The sequence below is a fragment of the Pelophylax lessonae genome, assembly GCF_965119305.1.
Source record: "Pelophylax lessonae genome assembly, chromosome: 7".
Taxonomy (NCBI): domain Eukaryota; kingdom Metazoa; phylum Chordata; class Amphibia; order Anura; family Ranidae; genus Pelophylax; species Pelophylax lessonae.
Window position 1 is genome coordinate 215,234,482 of NC_138774.1, and position 20,170 is coordinate 215,254,651.

At 45.5% G+C, this 20,170-nt stretch overlaps 1 protein-coding gene across 2 annotated transcripts in view; it reads right to left on the bottom strand.

Moving 5' to 3' along the window:
- NPDC1 (neural proliferation, differentiation and control 1) overlaps positions 1–20,170 on the bottom strand; it is a 225,501-nt gene that overhangs the window by 41,596 nt on the left and 163,735 nt on the right. Inside the window, exon 1 of one of the 2 annotated variants that reach the window (XM_082262848.1) lies at positions 4,985–5,181. The exons of the other annotated variant lie outside the window; for it this stretch is intronic. Coding sequence (XP_082118974.1) covers positions 4,985–5,090 — 106 coding nt within the window. The 5' untranslated portion in view covers positions 5,091–5,181. Of the gene's footprint in view, positions 1–4,984; positions 5,182–20,170 lie in introns of those variants that run through there. 2 annotated transcript variants of the gene reach the window in all.

Sequence of the window (20,170 nt, forward strand, 5' to 3'; positions counted from 1 at the left end):
TACCACCACCAATTATAAAGTAAAGGTATGACCTTACCACCACCAATTATAAAGTAAGGGTATGACCTTACCACCACCAATTATAAAGTAAGGGTATGATCTTACCACCACCAATTATAAAGTAAAGGTATGACCTTACCACCACCAATTATAAAGTAAGGGTATGACCTTACCACCACCAATTATAAAGTAAAGGTATGACCTTACCACCACCAATTATAAAGTAAAGGTATGACCTTACCCCCACTAATTATAAAGTAAGAATATGATCTTACCACCACCAAATATAAAGTAAGGGTATGGCTTTACCATCACCAATTATAAAGTAAGGGTATGGTCTTACCACCACCAATTATAAAGTAAAGGTATGACCTTACCACCACCAATTATAAAGTAAGGGTATGACCTTACCACCACCAATTATAAAGTAAGGGTATGATCTTACCACCACCAATTATAAAGTAAAGGTATGACCTTACCACCACCAATTATAAAGTAAGGGTATGACCTTACCACCACCAATTATAAAGTAAAGGTATGACCTTACCACCACCAATTATAAAGTAAAGGTATGACCTTACCCCCACTAATTATAAAGTAAGAATATGATCTTACCACCACCAAATATAAAGTAAGGGTATGGCTTTACCATCACCAATTATAAAGTAAGGGTATGGTCTTACCACCACCAATGATGAGTTGTCACCAGAATGAGGGGTGAGGGTATTCATTCTAATGGGGATACTTGTTCCAAATGAAAACTGTCTACGAGTGTAATTCCCCTTTGTAGAGATTCTCTCTCACTTCCTGTTGCATCTCCAGGACAGGAAGTATAGGAAAATCTCCCTAATGGAACACAGACAGCAAAAAAAAACAAACAAAAAGAAAACCCCAAAAAACATACATTTTTAACAATTACACCCAAATCATTTGGTGGCCACCTTAAGCTAGCCACATAATAGCAGATTTTTGAGGGAACATTAATATTTTAGCAAATTTCGTAAAACATTTAATGGCTAGACAAAAAGTTTTGTTTGCTTTTAACAATTGATTTTGGATTAAATTGACTTTCCTGAACAAAAACCATATTGTAAGAAATCATTTGATAGAGAAAAAATTTCCATCCTGCATTGAACATTGAGTTAATCTCACCAATGATTAGAAAATTTAATGAATATTCCTAAAATTAAACATTTTAAATGAAATTCTGGATGGCCAGCTTCAGATTGGCATTGAGCAGCTCTCATCCTGCCCCCTCCCAACCCTAATATCAGATCAGGCCATTGAGGACCCCTGGGGGTGATAACAGCAAAATCATTTGTAGCACAGGGAAATGTTCCAGCTTACCTATCCTTTGACTTGGACATGCAAGTGTTAACGGCACGTGTACAGCTTCAGTCTGCCGGGTGAATCACCCAAGAAACGCCGAGTGGTCCCAGTGTTACAGAGGACAGATAATTGAATTCACTTTTATATTGTGTAATAAGAGATTGGATTGCTACGTTTCTAATGAGATCTCTATGTACAGCACATACAGCTGAGATAAACTGGAAGTGGACCTGTTGTGTTAGACGACCATTGGATCACACTCTTCCCAATGGTCGTTTCATAAACACGAGCTGTCCTCATTCACGGATGTACGCCAAACACAAAATATCAGATTACAAAATGCAGGTTATAGAAATGGTGCCTTTGGTTGAAAGAAATGTGCATGTTCCTTATGTAATTGTTCATTATTTTAGGATAGAGACAGACAAGTCCGAAGATCAGTCCTATCACAGACAAAAATTCCACTTCAACAGATCAGGAATCTCGGTGACGGTGGTGTTGGAAAGAGCCCTTCTGAGATCAACAGTGTACTCAATATGACATTTAATGTCAGTGTATAGCCCCCGGGGCAGGTCCCATCTTATGCCAGTGTATAGCCCCGGGGGCAGATCCCATCTTATGCCAGTGTATAGCCCCCGGGGCAGATCCCATCTTATGTCAGTGTATAGCCCCCGGGGCAGATCCCATCTTATGCCAGTGTATAGCCCCGGGGGCAGATCCCATCTTATGCCAGTGTATAGCCCTGGGGGCAGATCCCATCTTATGCCAGTGTATAGCCCCGGGGGCAGGTCCCATCTTATGTCAGTGTATAGCCCCCGGGGCAGATCCCATCTTATGTCAGTGTATAGCCCTGGGGGCAGATCCCATCTTATGCCAGTGTATAGCCCCGGGGGCAGATCCCATCTTATGTCAGTGTATAGCCCCGGGGGCAGATCCCATCTTATGTCAGTGTATAGCCCCGGGGGGAAGATCCCATCTTATGCCAGTGTATAGCCCCGGGGGGCAGATCCCATCTTATGTCAGTGTATAGCCCCAGGGGGCAGATCCCATCTTATGCCACTGTATAGCCCCGGGGGCAGATCCCATCTTATGTCAGTGTATAGCCCAGGGGCAGATCCCATCTTATGCCAGTGTATAGCCCGGGGGGCAGATCCTATCTTTTGCCAGTGTATAGCCCCGGGGGCAGATCCCATCTTATGCCAGTGTATAGCCCCGGGGGGCAGATCCCATCTTATGCCAGTGTATAGCTCCGGGGGCAGATCCCATCTTATGCCAGTGTATAGCCCCAGGGGCAGATCCCATCTTATGCCAGTGTATAGCCCCGGGGGCAGATCCCATCTTATGTCAGTGTATAGCCCCGGGGGCAGATCCCATCTTATGCCAGTGTATAGCCCCGGGGGGCAGATCCCATCTTATGTCAGTGTATAGCCCCAGGGGGCAGATCCCATCTTATGCCAGTGTATAGCCCAGGGGCAGATCCCATCTTATGCCAGTGTATAGCCCCGGGGGGCAGATCCCATCTTTTGCCAGTGTATAGCCCCGGGGGCAGATCCCATCTTATGCCAGTGTATAGCCCCGGGGGGCAGATCCCATCTTATGCCAGTGTATAGCCTCGGGGTTAGATCCCATCTTATGTCAGTGTACAGCCTCGGGGGCAGATCCCATCTTATGTCAGTGTACAGCCTGGGCGGCAGATCCCATTTTTTGTCAGCGTACAGCCTCGGGGGCAGATCCCATCTTATGTCAGCGTACAGCCTCGGGGTTAGATCCCATCTTATGTCAGCGTACAGCCTGGGTGGCAGATCCCATTTTTTGTCAGCGTACAGCCTCGTGGGCAGATCCCATCTTATGTCAGCGTACAGCCTCGGGGGCAGATCCAGTCTTATGTCAGCATATAGCCTCGGGGGCAGATCCAGTCTTATGTCAGCATACAGCCTCGGGGGGCAGATCCCATCTTATGTCAGCGTACAGCCTCGGGGGCAGATCCCATCTTATGTCAGTGTACAGCCTCGGGGGCAGATCCCATCTTATGTCAGCGTACAGCCTCGGGGGGCAGATCCCATCTTATGTCAGCGTACAGCCTCGGGGGCAGATCCCATCTTATGTCAGCGTACAGCCTCGGGGGCAGATCCCATCTTATGTCAGCGTACAGCCTCGTGGGCAGATCCCATCTTATGTCAGCATACAGCCTCGGGGGCAGATCCAGTCTTATGTCAGCATACAGCCTCGGGGGCAGATCCAGTCTTATGTCAGCATACAGCCTCGGGGGCAGATCCAGTCTTATGTCAGCATACAGCCTCGGGGGGCAGATCCCATCTTATGTCAACGTACAGCCTCGGGGGCAGATCCCATCTTATGTCAGCGTACAGCCTCGGGGGCAGATCCCATCTTATGTCAGCGTACAGCCTCGTGGGCAGATCCCATCTTATGTCAGCGTACAGCCTCGGGGGCAGATCCCATCTTATGTCAGCGTACAGCCTCGGGGGCAGATCCCATCTTATGTCAGCGTACAGCCTCGGGGGCAGATCCTATCTTATGTCAGCGTACATCCTCGGGGGCAGATCCCATCTTATGTCAGCGTACAGTCTCAGGGGCAGATCCCATCTTATGTCAGCGTACAGCCTGGGGGGGGGGGGGCAGATCCCATCTTATGTCAGCGCACAGCCTCGGGGGCAGATCCCATCTTATGTCAGCGTACAGCCTCGGGGGCAGATCCCATCTTATGTCAGCGTACATCCTCAGGGGCAGATCCCATCTTATGTCAGCATACAGTCTCGGGGGCAGATCCCATCTTATGTCAGCGTACAGCCTCGAGGGGGGGGGGGGGGGGTGGGCAGATCCCATCTTATGTCAGCGTACAGCCTCGGGGGCAGATCCTATCTTATGTCAGCGTACAGCCTCGGGGGCAGACCCCATCTTATGTCAGCGTACAGCCTCGGGGGCAGATCCCATCTTATGTCAGCGTACAGCCTCGGGGGCAGATCCCATCTTATGCCAGCATACAGCCTCGGGGGCAGATCCCATCTTATGCCAGCATACAGCCTCGAGGGCAGATCCCATCTTATGCCAGCGTACAGCCTCGGGGGCAGATCCCATCTTATGTCAGCGTACAGCCTCGGGGGCAGATCCCATCTTACGTCAGCGTACAGCCTCGGGGGCAGATCCCATCTTATGTCAGCGTACAGCCTCGGGGGCAGATCCCATCTTACGTCAGCGTACAGCCTCGGGGGAAGATCCTACACACAGCAATCGGTAACAGATTTTCCGTGGGATCCTCTGCCAATGAATTTAGATAGATTTAGAAAGACCTTAGATAAAGTATGATCATCATCGGATTGATTTTTAATCCATTTTGCGCAGATATCAAATCCAGATTGATAAACTGATTGATTCTAAGCCATCAAAAGTGGATTTCTGGTCCACCGAAGAAAACCATTCAAGCTGAACATTGACAGATCAAATAAATGAATGTCGTGCAATTTGGTTGTGGCACCTTCAATTAGCAATTAAGTAATGGAAATCATTCATTTCGATCTGTATGTGTGTGGGCACCATCACCCTGTTAGAAGTGACAGATACAAAGAAAGCAGATGATGCCGCTTTGCATGGAATCCCCCCTCATCATCAGTATGAGCTCATGCAATCATTTACTTACCTTTATGATGTCGGTAACCAGGCTCCCTAAAGTGCAAGTGGAAGGCGAAGCCCAGGGACCAGAGGGCGCACAGGCAGTTGGTAAAGGTCAGGCACGAGACTGTCATGTTGGCAGTAAGAGCAGGTGAAGTGCAGCAGCCGGGAAGTAAGGCACAGGCAGCACTGCAGTACAGCCCCTGTGTACAGCGATGTGACTGTGAGCTCAGACTGTGTGGGCAGCCGGGAACTCTCCTCTCTTCCCACGCACTGCTACTGGGCAGCAGCCAATCACAGCTCACAGCATCAGCAAACTACCTCCGATACATCAACAAACCTGGAGGTCCCAGCTGTACCCAGGCACAAATAATGCAGCATTGATGACGTACAGACATAGGGGCCCATTCACTAAGCTGCAAGGATTATTCCATTCTATACATTTTTCTCCATAAATTATTCAAACGCATACATAAAGCGTATATAAACAGCTGCGGAATCTTTCTTTGGTTTCTGACTGCTGCAAGTTCTTGTTATTTTTATCTTCAATTTAGGGCCAATTATGATCTATGCATGTGCGTAGAGGGGTGTTTTTTTTGTAGCATTAGGCAGGTGCGTTGTCTTGCGTCACAGAATTTCAATTTAGAATTTGGAGTGAATAGGGTTAACAGTCATTGGCCAAGGCTTGTCAATAGGGTTGCACCGATGCCGAAAAGGAGTATTTTCATGTGTATTCGAGAAACTGCTCCGATACCCCAAACAGATTCTTTACGGTGCGATTTACGCCCATACAAAATCAATGGGCTAAAATCGCACTGCAAAGAATCGCATGTGATTTGAACAGGAATACAGTGTGATTCCTGTCTGAATCGCATGTGGTTTCCAGCACTGCTCCTGTGTGAACCCCGGCGGAAGTCCCTATAAGTCTGGGTTCACACAGGAGCGGTGGGGGGAAACGCATGTGACTTAGACAGGAATCCAACCGCATTCCTGATCAAATCACATGCGATTCTTTGTAGTGCGACTTGAGCCCATTCATCTGTATAGGCTCAACTCGCACCGCAAAGTATCGGTACTTGGTATCAGTGAGTACTTGACTTGAGTATTGGTACTTGTACTCGCCAATAAAAAAAAAAGGATATCGTTGCATCCCTTAAAGCGGTAGTATCCCGCTTTTTGACACTTTTACCTACAGGTAAGCCTATAATAAGGCTTACCTGTAGGTACAATTAATATCTCCTAAACCGGCATGGTTTAGGAGATATTTGCAGTGCATAAAGCCGCTCACGCGAGCGGCGCATGCGCTCTGAAGGTCCGGGGGGACCTTTAGTTTTGCTTGCCGGAAAATCACTCCCGCGCGCACGCGGGAGTGACGTCATCGCGGCTCCGGCCAATCACAGCGCCGGAGCCGCCGAACCCGGAAGAGACGCCGAGGGATCATGGCAGCGCCCGCAGCGATATCCGGGGGTCCGTGTCGGGGCTTCGTTCTAAGGTAAGTAATACATAATTAGCTAGTATGCGATGCATACTAGCTCATTATGCCTTTGTCTTGCAGGTTTTTTTTTTGGTTTTGTTTTGTTTTCGGGTATACAACCGCTTTAATTTAGAATTTGGGGTAGATAGGATTAACAAGCATTGACCAAGGATTGGCAATACCTGTTTCAGATGCATCAAAACACATAGCAGTGCTGCCATGGGAACAGCCACTATCTTTATTAAGGGAAATCATAAAATGCCACAATGTTAAAGGGTCCTGAGCCTTTCTCTGCTCTGCTCATAGAATCAATGAGTAACACAGAAGGCTGGAGGTATTTTAAAAGAGAAGTGCAGGTTTACAAAAAAAAAACAAACAACCATACTCACCTAGATGGCTCCAGCATGGATCCAAACTGCAGCTGTCCCCGCCGCCTCTACACAGAGAACTGATCGATCAAAGACCGCTGACTGCTCAGTTCTTGGTCTGCTCTGAGCGCCAGACTGGGGAGGGGGCAGGAGCGGCTGGCTCAGGCTCTTAGCAGTGCGCTGACAGGCGGAGCCAGCTGACAGTCAAGCATTTGTGTAGATCCTGACATTATTGTCAGGATCCCTGCAGAGCCTGGACGGGCTCTGTGACGTCAGCCGACAGCAGACCTTAGCCCACTGTCAGCTGAATCTGAGACACAGATGTGCAGAACTAAGTGATCCCCCGGGAGAAGTATGGCCAAAAAAGCATTGGCTGTACTTCTCCTTCAGGGGTGAACGTCTGTGCAATCATTTTAGTGAATTTAATTTTACATACAAAATGTTATCATGCATGCAGTAAATGCAACTGGGCCTAGTAATTTGGTAAAGAAATATGAATATGGAATAAGTCTAGAATATGATTATTTCCTATGCCATCTCATGTTCATAATGCAGTATTTTCCACTAGATGGCGCTTACAGGTTTTAGGAAATAAATAATCATTTTAAACAAAATATGGGGATTTTTCGTGGTGGCCTTGTGAATGTTTGTCACATTCGTATAGCTATTTTTTTTTTTAAACAATAGATGTAACTTGGAACCCTGTAGAGGTCTGCCCAAAATCATTCCAGTTTTACTCTGTGTCAGGATTGTCTGTGCATGGCTCCTCCTCTTTCTGCCATTGCCATAAATGTAAGGGGTCATGTGACCACAGGTATTGTTCCGGCTATCACAAGTGAACAAAAAAAAATTGTAGTCCAACGGGATATAGCGAGTAAGATATTGCAGAGGTCCAAACTCATCTTTTTCTGTTGATTTTTCACAGTTGAACAAACATGCACTCTGAACTTTGGCAACATTATAGTATACACTGCTCCAAAGCATGGAATGGGGCAACCCCCATGGATGATCGGGTGTTAAATGCCAAGAGGGGCTCATTCTATCTGCACAAATGTGAAGAAAAAGACCAGGTGCACCCTGAAGAATATTCAAACACATCTGGACCACATGAACAGAGAGAGTCTCTGCCTGGGACCTCCTCCACTGACGCGTTTTATCCACATGGCTGGGCCTAAACTAGAATTAAGGACTATGTTTACCTTTTTGAAAAAAGATAATAAATGCACACATTTTTCCATTAAAAAAACATTTATTATTCTTTTTAGAAAAACCTGCAGACCATTGCACCCATTTGCAGCAGATCGCAGGTGCAATGTCAGGTTCCTGCAGACACAGCCTCCACCTTTCCTGCACGTACTTCCAAACAGGTAGACAATTACAAAGCTGGAAGAAGTATCGCACTACGATGAACTACGAGGGTGCTCATCAGTGCCCTCACACTTCATTAAGAGCCAAAAGTTGTCTGCTGCGGTGGAAAAAGGGACATCTTGTTTTCTCATTCACAGATCGCGGTGAATGAATGACCTTTTTAGCCTCCTCTGGACAGCCCCATGCACATATACTGGGGCAGGGCAACCAGTAGTTTCGGGCGACCCTCCTGCCCAAAATCACGTACCTGATTGGACACAGCAGGAGCCAATAGGCAGGTTTGGCGAGCCAGATGTTTGCTGGCACACCGTGATTGTTCTCAGGATAATCAGAATGGCGGTCTGCCTATGTAAACAAGGCAGACCGCCGTTCTGTGAAAGGGGAAGTTGGAGATCTTGTGTTTCTTCTGAGCAGGAACACGGATCTCTGTCTTCCCCCAGTTAAAGCACCTCCACACCGTTAGGCTCCATGTACACGGGACGTTGTTAAAAGTCCCTTTGAATGCTGGAATTTTTAGGACGTTTGAAACGTCCGTTCGGTCGCGTTTGTACCCGCGTTTAGCGGGCGTTTGCATTTAGAACTGTTCCTAGAGGTCAAAAAAATTATTCCCCTTTAAAATAGAAAAACGTGAACGCCAAAACGCGGGTCATCGTGTTCGGTCGCGTTTTTGCGTTTGAAACGCCGTGAAACACACGTTCGAACGCAAATAATTGCGTTCTAAAAACAGTCCCTGAACGCAACTGCCCGCAAACGACCTGGTGTACATGGACAGATAAGATAAAATGTAGATGGGTTCAGGGGCTTCTAAAAAAAACGCCCAACTGCTCCTAAACGGCCATTTCCAGCGTCCCGTGTACATGGAGCCTTAGAAAGCACTCCCTAGGAGCACATTTTTTCTTTTTAACAGAGAACTTTATTAATCAAGAACAAACAAACAATCAACATGGCACAATACATCCTAGGCAGAGGGCTCCACAGTTCAAAGAGGATGAATAGGTACACAACACTTATACATTATTGACCCTGGTGTGGAAACAGACAAGGCTCTTACATCTGCCACAGTCAGGCACATTTCCCATGAGTGGGGTAACAGCATCATCAAGGGGAAAAAAGGGGGGGGGGCGGGAAGAAAAGAAGGGGGAACAAATACCACAAGAGAAAAGCAACCTTATCCCCGAAGCCCAGACTCAACATACATCATCGAAAGTGGGGTTCACTGGTGTACCCACCGCATCAATCCAGGCAGACCAAATTTTATCAAATTTGCTAGGACAGTTCCTACTCTCATAGGTAAGCCGATAAATAGGCAGTGTCTTAGCAATAGCGGCTATCCAGTTGGTATGAGTCGGGGGGTCATTTGATTTTCATTTCAAGAGTATCTCTCTCCTCGCATAAAACAGAGCATATGTAATACATAACTTTGCATATCGATCTCCCACCACATCTTCCAGATTATTGAGCAGGGTAACACCCTAGAGATTAACCCTTTAATTGCTGCTGATGTTAACCCCTTCCCTGCCAGTGTCATTAGTACAGTGACATTGCATATTTTTAGCACTGATCACTGTATTAGTGTCAAGTGTTTATATAAGTGTCTGATATGTCCGCCGCAATGTCGCGGTCCTGCTAAAAATTGCTGAGCGCCACCATTACTGGTTAAAATAATAAATAAAAATTCCATAAAAATATTCCATAGTTTGTAGACATTATAACTTTGTGCAAACCAATGTATATACTCTTACTGGGATTTTTTTTCTTGTTTTTTACCAAAAACATGTAGCAAAATATATATTGGCCTAAATTGATGAATTCGATTTTTTAAATTTTTTTATTGGCTGTGTTGTATAGCATAAAGTAAAAATAGTTTTTTTCTTTTTTTAAATTGTTCGGTCTTTTTTATTTACAACGCAAAAAATAAAAAAACTCAGAGGCGATCAAATACGAACCAAAAGAAAGCTCTATTTGTGCTAAAAAAAAAAAGGACATCAAATTTATTTGGGTACAGTGTTGCACGACCGCGCAATTGCCATATTGCGAAAAATGGCCTGGTCATGGAGGGGGATACACCTTCTGGGACTGAAGAGGTTACAATGTGTCTGCGGGTACGGCAAGAGGATCTCCCACCCGTCACAGGGGTAGGGAATCGTAAGGTGCGGGGGGGCAGATATTTGAGCAGGTAACACATTACATCCTAAGTATGGGTGTAATGTGTAATAGGCTCCAAAAGGATGAACTTAGCCTTTAAGGCCAGCCTTTGTGGGGGACACACATCAAAGGGTAAAATGCATTGGAGGTGGAGATCTCTGTTCATATTGTTAGTATAAATAAAGCTACAAGCATTTGAATCTCCTTTGAATTTGTGAAGTCTGTGGAGCACAGGATGAGCCTCTGCTGGTGTATAGCACCTGATCTTCCATGAAGGTCTCCTCATTTAAGGCTTGGGAGCAGAATATCCTATACTACTATTAAGCCCAGCCTTGTGGGTGAAACGCAGCAAAAGGAGGAGGAGATTCCAGACGGGGGCTCTCTGTTCATTTTATCTGGATAAAGTTACCAGTGGCGGCCGATGCGTTGGGGGCGCAGAATATCCTATACTACTATTAAGCCCAGCCTTGTGGGTGAAACGCAGCAAAAGGAGGAGGAGATTCCGGACGGGGGCTCTCTGTTCGTTCTATCTGGATAAATAAATTTACCAGTGGCGGCTGGTGTGTTGGGGGCGCAGGGGCGCCGCCCCCCCCCTATCTATGCGTCCGGCCCCCTAATCTACATGCGGGGCGCAGGGCGCATGGAGTTCAATGGGGTTTTTTTTTTTTCTGAATCACCTGATTAGAGCCGGATGCTCTAATAGGCTTCAGAAATGGGTGAACCCGGGGCGCAGAGCACTGCGCCCTAGCCCACCCATTTGTGTGACAATAGCGAATGAAAATTCGCTATTGTCGCTCGGATCCTCCTCCTGGCCAATCAGGAAGCCGGTCTGAGACCCGCCTCCTGATTGGCCGAAAGGCGAACTCATGCCACTGGCCGAGGAGGAGGCGGGAGGACTCGAGGAGATGGGGGGGGACTGAGGAGAAGCCGCCGCTGCAGGTAAGTGTACTGGTCTCTCACGCTGGTCACTCTGCATTGAAAGGGGGCACGGCACGCTGGTCACTCTGCATTGAAAGGGGGCACGCTGGTCACTCTGCATTGAAAGGGGGCACGCTGGTCACTCTGCATTGAAAGGGGGCACGCTGGTCACTCTGCATTGAAAGGGGGCACGCTGGTCACTCTGCATTGAAAGGGGGCACGCTGGTCACTCTGCATTGAAAGGGGGCATGATGGTCACTCTGCATTGAAGGGGGCACACTATACCTTGATTACTGAAGGCCCCTTTCACACTTCTGTGACCTCAAAGTCACGCAATTATTTACAGCGTTTTTTGTCGCAAAGCAATGCTTATTACATTTTTCTGTTTATGCCCCCCCCCCCCCAAAAAAAAATTTTGAGCACCAGCCGCCACAAGAAATACCATCTTATCAATTGGGAATGCACTGTTGGAAATGCTTACAAACATGTCTATAAAGCACTACCATAAAATAGGAACATGTGAGATTTAATATACTAGCAGTATACCCCTCGCGCCAAATGGACCACAAATTGGATCTGGGTAGTATGTAAATGTGCAGCTGCTATAGTAAAAGGGTGAAAAGTAATTGTGTATAGCCACAAGTATAGGGGCTACCTATAGCGCTTGCTTCATAATATATTAATGCTTTCAATAATTACAAAATTAAGAATATATACATGACATAACCTAGCTATTGCCCAAACCTCAGAAATTTGGGATAACATGCACAAAGGATTGCCCATTTATTGCGTAAAGTTTTATCTGTTTATATACATTATATGTGTGTGACTCTAGCCCCCCATCTATATATGTAGTGGAGTAGATATCGCAATGATCACGTTATAGCTGTAACATGTAATTTTAATAATGTGGGATGTATGTGGGGTTCCACACGATTATCTGCTATAAGTTAGGGAGGAGATGGAGAACGGAAGGGCTCCTGTTGTATCGTTTCCTTACGATGGGGACACTCTTGTAATCCTATTTCCAGCAAGACGAGATAGGGTGGAGTGAAGGGCAGAGATTGCAGTATAAAGAGCTCCGTGATACGCTGCCTTCCACCTCTGAAGACGTCAACGGAATGACGAAACGCGCGTAAGGTGGATCGCACGCTGTGACGTCACGGGAGCCGAGTAGAACGCAATACGGTAATCACCGCTCTCTACTCCAGGTCTCCGTCTGTGACGCTTTTTATTGTTTTTATCGTGTTTGCACCGTGTTCATTTGTATTGTGGAAGAAAATAAAAACCTTTTTTTTACGGTATTACACCATCTGGAGCTCTCTTTCTTATCCCCTAACCGGTCGGATGTATGGATGGAGAGAAGTGAGGGCTGCTATTATTGAAAGCTGAGGTATTACACCCTAAAGCGGGATCCATCCTGGCCCTGGTGGCCAAACAAGTGTTGTCCAGTCTTAAAGCCATAAGGTATATAAGACCCATTCCCTCTGGTGAGTGAGTTTTTCTATTATCCTTCACGGTGGAAAACGATTGTCATCACAAGACTAGTCTGGAAGCCGGGCACAGAGCACCTGCACTTTAAAATCCTCATATTGCACTAAGGATATTTTGAACTGTCTACACAAAAGTCACTTTATGAACTTTTTTGAGCACTAATGGGACAGTAGCACCTGACACATCCCTCACACTTAAAATTGCATTGGGTCATATTCATTTTGTAAACTATTTGTTCATTCTGTATTTATTTCTTATACTGATGCACTGTTTTGCACTTTAGTGTTATATATATATTCTTAATTTTGTAATTATTGAAAGCATTAATATATTATGAAGCAAGCACTATAGGTAGCCCCTATACTTTTAGCTATACACAATCACATAAAATAGGAACAGCAAAAAACAAAAGCCATATTAAAAGATTGATTTTAGGTAAACATTACAAAAAATAATAAAAAACATCCAATTGCTGCTCCTAAAGTCAATGGTGAACTTGGGCAGATGTGCGCACATATGACCGGGTGTAATCAGCCGTCCTCACTCACAAGACACACGTGTTCCCGTCTCCTCCTCCGTGTGATTCAGACCTCGGCCTTCTTCTATTAATACATTCCTGGCCTCATACAGCTATCAGCAGATTCTGGGAGACAGATTTGTTGTGAAGGAGACAAATCATAATCCTGATGTCCTGATTAGGACTGATGGCTTTGTCACTCTCCAGTCTGAAGATGGGGGTAGATATCTGGAGGTGGTGACATCTTTGGATTAGTCACGACATATAGTGAAAGCCGTGGTGCCTGCGGGGGATCCTGAAGTATGGATGCCAAGAAGAAACACCACAAGCCTCAACACTCATCACAAACTGGAAATACTCCAAACCACCATAAAGGAGAACGCCAGACCAGAAGATTTGTATCTTTCTTCTAAGTACAGCAACTACATGATCTGTGGGTAACCTTTGAGATTTATGGCTGAACTCCTGTGAAGAGTACAACTCCCCTTTCTGAGCCTGAAGTTATTCCGCTCTGTGACTCTGGGTTTGGTACGTCGCATGGCTAGAGTAACACCAAACTCCTCCACAGCCCATCTTTAAAGGCAACATATACCCAGAAGTGGAGCTTAAAGTGGTTCTAAACGCCAAATGCTTTTTACCTTGATGCATTGTCTGCATCAACCCTATGCACTTACCTGACTCCTCTCAACAACCCAGCACTGTCCTAGGAGCAGCACCTCTCTCCTCTTCTCAAGGTCTCACAGGAGACAAGAAGTGGGAGCCATAGGCTCCTGCTGCCGTCAAACTCCTGAGAGAAGGGAGCGGGGGCACAGCTTGCCAGCACTGTGTGTGTCTATGGACGCACAAAGCCAAGCTCTGAATTGCATGTGCACAAATACAGCCTTAGCATCTGGCTTGCTAAGGAGGCATCTCAAACAGGTAGAAGCAGAAAGCCCCAGTTGTGGATTACCAAAGAGAAGGTAAGGGGCCGCTCTCTGCAATATCTTTGTCTATGGATGCACACAGCTGAGCTCAGGATTGCATGTGCACAAATACCCCCTTAGCATCTGGCTTGCTAAGGAGGTACCTCGAATAGGGAGAGAAGCAGACAGACCCAGTGGGGAACTGCCAAAGAGGAGATAAGTGGCCGTTCTGTGCAATATCTTGGTCTATGGATGCATACAGCCCAGCTCGGGATTGCATGTGCACAAATACCCCCTTAGCATCTGGCTTGCTAAGGAGGCATCTTTAGCAGGGAGAGAAGCAGGCAGCCGCCGTGGGGGACTGCCAAGGAGGAGCTATGGGGCCACTCTGTGCAATATCTTTGTCTATGGATGCACACAGCCCAGCTCAGGATTGCACGTGCACGAATACCTTCTTAGCACCCGGCTTGCTAAGGAGGCACCTCAAACAGGGAGAGAAGCAGACAGCCCCCGTGGGGGCCTGCCAAGGAGGAGCTAAGGGGCCGCTTTGTGCAATATCTTTGCACAGATCAGGTAAGTATACTATCTTTTGCATTTGGCCTTTAATATCACTTGAAACTTTACCTGTCATGAGGGAAATATGGAAGCTGCCATGACTGACCTAGAACCAGCACTGAAATAAAAACTCCTGACTTCGCTCCAACTTATTTCCTGCACGCTTGTTTCAGGTATGTAACGAAGAAGAAATAAGCCAGAGACAGCCAGACATATGGCATTTTCAGAAAGAAAGCCCCCATATTTCTCAAATGACAGGTGAACTTTAAAGTGGAAGAAAAGCCCAACTATAACCCCCCTCCCTTTACCTATCCTGTATAAAAAAAGCTCTGTGGACTTACCTATTTTTAATCTGCTCCAGTTCGCTCACATGATCCTGCAGCTCCGGGTTCCCTATATGTGACAATGGCAGTGAATTCTCAGAGCCATGTCATCACTCAAAGGCTCCAGTGCCCATTGCTCAGGTGTTGCCCTCCTCTACTCTGCAGCAACAACTGATACTGCTAAACCAGAGCTGCGGGATTACATGACCGGACCGGAGCAGATTAAAAATAAGTCGTTTTTTTAAACAGGATAGGTAGGAGGAGGGGGGAAGAGAACAGTTTTAAGAATAGTTATATTTAGGCCTTTATTCCATTTTAACAATACAGAAACAGGGATGGTGCTAAGCACGTGACGTTAAACAGGTCTTAAAGAGGGACTAAAGTCCCCACACTTACCTGTCCAATGATCCTTTGCCCATGTTCGTGCCTCTCCATTGGCCTGTGGGGGATGACGTCACTCTTGCACATGCGCAGGAGGCTGTCATCCCAGCACTCAGAGAGAGGCCTGGCACTGTAAGCTGAGATGCGTTTGCATAGTGCCAGAGGAGACGGCGAGCAGGCAGGTAGGGGCATTTTATTGCAGGAAAGACAGGGCATGCTCGCAGGTTTTTAACGTGGGACTTTAATGGACAAAAAGAATCTCGTCTGCAAGAACCTAGACAACAATAAAAAAAATTGACCAAGGTTCTAGCCCCTTCCCACTAAATAGATTTTAGATATATTTTAATTTCATCCCTTTAAAATACCTCATCAACTTCTACTATCCCCTGCAGCATTACATTTACTGTAGCAAATTTCAAAATACACACTGTGTGTGTGTATATATATATATATATATACACACACACACACACACACACAAACAGTTGCGTAAGTTATAAGTTTACATACCCTGGCAGAATTAATGATTTCTTGGCCATTTTTCCAAGAAGAATTGTCAAAGGATCTGCGGGAAAAGGTAGTTGAACTGTATAAAATAGGAAAGGGATATAAAAAGATATCCAAGGAATTGAGAATGCCAATCAGCAGTGTTCAAACTCTAATCAAGAAGTGGAAAATGAGGGGTTCTGTTGAAACCAAACCACGGTCAGGTAGACTAACTAAAATTTCAGCCACAACTGCCAGGAAAATTGTTCGGGATGCAAAGAAAAACCCACAAATAACTTCAGGTGAAATACAGAACTCTCTGAAAACAAGTGGTGTGGCTGTTTCAAGACGCACAATAAGGAGACACTTGAAGAAAGATGGGCTGCATGGTCGAGTCGCCAGAAGAAAGCCATTACTACGCAAATGCCAAAAAGTAGCTAGACAATACACCAAACAGCACAGAGACAAGTCTCAAACCTTCTGGCACAAAGTCATTTGGAGTGATGGGACCAAAATTGAGCTTTTTGGCCACAACCATAAACGCTACATTTGGAGAGGAGTCAACAAGACCTATGATGAAAGGTACACCATTCCTACTGTGAAACACGGAGGTGGATCGATGATGTTTAGGGAATGTGTGAGCTAAAAAGGAAATTTGGTCAGAATTGATGGCAAGATGAATGCAGTATGTTATCAAAAAAATACTGGAGGAAAATTTGCATTCATCAGTCCGGAAGCTGCGCATGGGACGTATTTGGACATTCCAACATGACAATGATCCTAAACACAAGGCCAAGTCGACCTGTCATTGCTACAGCAGAATAAAGTGAAGGTCCTGGAGTGGCCATCTCAGTCTCCTGACCTCAATATTTTTGAGCCACTCTGGGGAGATCTCAAACATGCAGTTCATGCAAGACAACCCAAGAATTTACAGGAACTGGAGGCTTTTTGCCAGGAAGAATGGGCGGCTTTACCATCTGAGAAGATAAAGAGCCTCATCCACAAATACCACAAAAGACTTCAAGCTGTCATTGATGTTAAAGGGGGCAATACACGGTTTTAGGAACTGGGGTATGTAAACTTTTGATCAGGGTCATTTGGGAAGTTTCTGTTGTCATTATGATTTAAAAAGAGTAAACACACTTGATTGATAATAAATGGCTTCAACCAAACACTAACCGTGAGTGAAAGAAAAGTTTTTGTGTTATCATTCATATTCTCTGAAAATGGGCAAGAAATCATAAATTCTGCCAGGGTATGTAAACTTATGAGCACAAGTGTGTGTGTGTGTGTGTAGATATATATATATATATATATATATATATATATATATATATATAAAAACATTTCTTTGCTGTCAATTTTAATGTTCTTAGAAGATGAGGACTATTGAAAAACTACCACATAGTATATTACATATTACCACTGCAAAGTTTGTACTGATTGAACCACAGGCTGAATCCTTTTTGGGATGGGATGGGGCCTCCACATATCTCCTGGCTACGAGAGACAGGTGGAGAATAACGACAGGTTCTCATTAATGTTTCATGATGCTGTTGTGTCTCCAACGCCCAGGAACACTATAATCCTTCAAATTCATAATACATAACCTGGGACAATGGTTCTAAACCTTCCATGTTAGGCTAATTGTGCTTCTGGAGCCAAACATAGAATAACTTGCAGAGCCACATGCAGGGTGGATAAGAAAAAGTGATTTTAAAAAAAAAAAAAAAAATCAGTTTTAAATTGAAAATTAGATTTTTTTATCTTTTTAATTTAATTTGAATTTGTTTTTTTTTTTAAATCAAATTTCTTTTAATAAAATGCTTTTGGGGTAAAAATCTATCTAAAGATCATTTTTGTATTTAAGATACATTAATAATTTAGTTTATTTAGCACGAAATTGAGCTTAGTTATGTAGCATGAGGCTGCATATTCTGCAATATTTACATTTTTGGTAAACTCATTCAATGAATCCAAGCTCTGCAAGCTGAGATAACATGCACTGCATTGATGCAGTCACACAATTTCACAGTAACCATGAGAGAAAACAAAGTTCAGGAATATTCCTTTATCCCATTGTTTTGCAAATCTTTGTACACTACAAACTGTATGATTGAATCAGTTTGATCACGCTGTTTTTACTAACCTGACAGCTTATTATTCTAAATAGGAAACCTTCATTTTCTTTGCAAAAATGCCAAAAACTCTTCCAGTGTCCAGATCCCCTGAGCAGAACACTTGCCAAGGATGCCTCCCCAGCCGGAGAGGTTGGCATCTGTGGTGACCACTGTCCAATATAAGGGGAGGAAGGAATTGCCCAGCTGGATGGGCCTGACGGGAAGGAGAACCCGGGGGACCGACCGTTTCAAGGAGGGGCCCATGTCCACCCCAAAACGCTCTGTCTAGGGCTGCTAGCCAGGTGGAACGCTGCGACTCAGGCCGAAAACCTGGTCGTATGTAACCTCGCGAGGCGTTTAACTCGCGGGCCAGCCCCAAGCCAGTGGGGCTATGTCACAGCCCACCTAGCGCCGAGCTGAGGTCTGCCAGTGCTCCCTGGCCAGACTGGGGTGACAACTGGATCTAGATTATCCAGATTAGATTATCCAGATCTAGATTATGTCGCCCAGTCTGGCAGTTGATTGTAGATCTCACAGGAAAAAAACTAAAAAGAAAAAAATTGCCAGGACCAGAGATCCCAGCAAGGAACTAGGTCCTTACTCCTGACTAGGCAGAGAAAAAACAGTGTCTATAGCAGAGAGAGGGAGTTTACCCCCTGGGACTGCCTATAAGCGTAGCCAGTCTTTTTTTCTGCCTAGTGTCCTACTCCTGTAGGGGGCAATATAACCCAACAGTTATGGAGATCAGAAGCTGTGTCCATCAATGAACGAAAGAGAAATGTGCATTTATTATTTTTTTTTTTTTGCAGGAGCCTGTAAAGCATGGCACCAGCAATCAGTAGATCGCTGGTGCACTGCAGGTCTCCTGCAGATCTGTCAGTGTATCTGTGTGCCCGTACATCCCGTACGGGCACACAGATGTACTGACAGGAAGAATCAATGAACTACCACAGAGCTCCACAGCGCCATGGTAGTTCATTGAGAACTACAAGCCGACAGCCACAAAGGATCTCAGGACTTTTATTCACACAAAGAGTTGTGTGAATGAATGATGCGGCCCCGCACAATTGCGCTGATTTCAAAAACTGACAGCTAGTATGGGGAACTTCTCCCTGTGCTGCTGTCATGGGAGGTGGGGGCTTCAAGCAGTGGCTGCAGAACTGGGAACATGTTACATATTCCATCCTAAAAATGGGTGGAACTGGAACATGTATAATGTTCCCAAAAGTGAACCTATCCTTTAAGGCCTCCTGTACACTGTGGCCTAGAATTTTTAGGCATACAGGCGGATTTTTTTTTCTACTGATGTAAATGCAGACAAGTGTTTTTTAATGTGAACACACAGGTGAATAAACATATGCTGCATATGGATCAGTTATAAAAACATACAGAAATCTGCAGTGCTGGTCATTATTTGTACGTGCATGCGCACACACCCATCGGCAAAAATAAAGCTAGAAGAATTTTCACGCATGTGTACACATACGCGCAAGTGCTATAAAGCCCATCCTTCTACCCTAACACAGATCAGCATCTCCCACAATCTCTTAGGGCTCTTTCACACGGTCCGCATTCCGTTGCGGACCGTGCTCTGCTCAGCAGGGATCGACCGCCAATCCCCGCTGAGCCGGCGAATGACAGCTCCCTCTCCACACATAGTGCGGAGAGGGAGGTGTCAGAGCCCCGCTGCTCTCTATGGGGAATCGGATGAGAGCGGACCGCTTGTCCGCTCTCATCCGATCCCATCTGATCCGATCCCCAGAACAGATGGAAAATAGGGTTTCCATCCGTCCGGATTTCACAGACAGGATCGGATGCGGATGGCAGCAGGTGTCAGTGGACACGTCACCGCTGACATCCGCTGCTCCATAGGGCTGAATGGGGCATCCGATCAGATCCGCCTAAAAAACTGACAGGCGGATCTGATCGGATGCCCGTGTGAAAGAGGACTTACCTTGTGCCTTGCTACAAAGTTACAATGTACAGTCTGAGTAATCACTGGGGAAGAGAAGACTGAGCCAATGCTTTCTTTTCTCAGCCATCTCATCATCTCAGCCTAGGAAAAGTCACCTGGCTGAAGGACTGCTATTTTAGAGTACAACAATTTTTCAGAAATGTATTGATTCAGTTTCTGAAAGGTCCAATTTACATGTTAAGGATTGG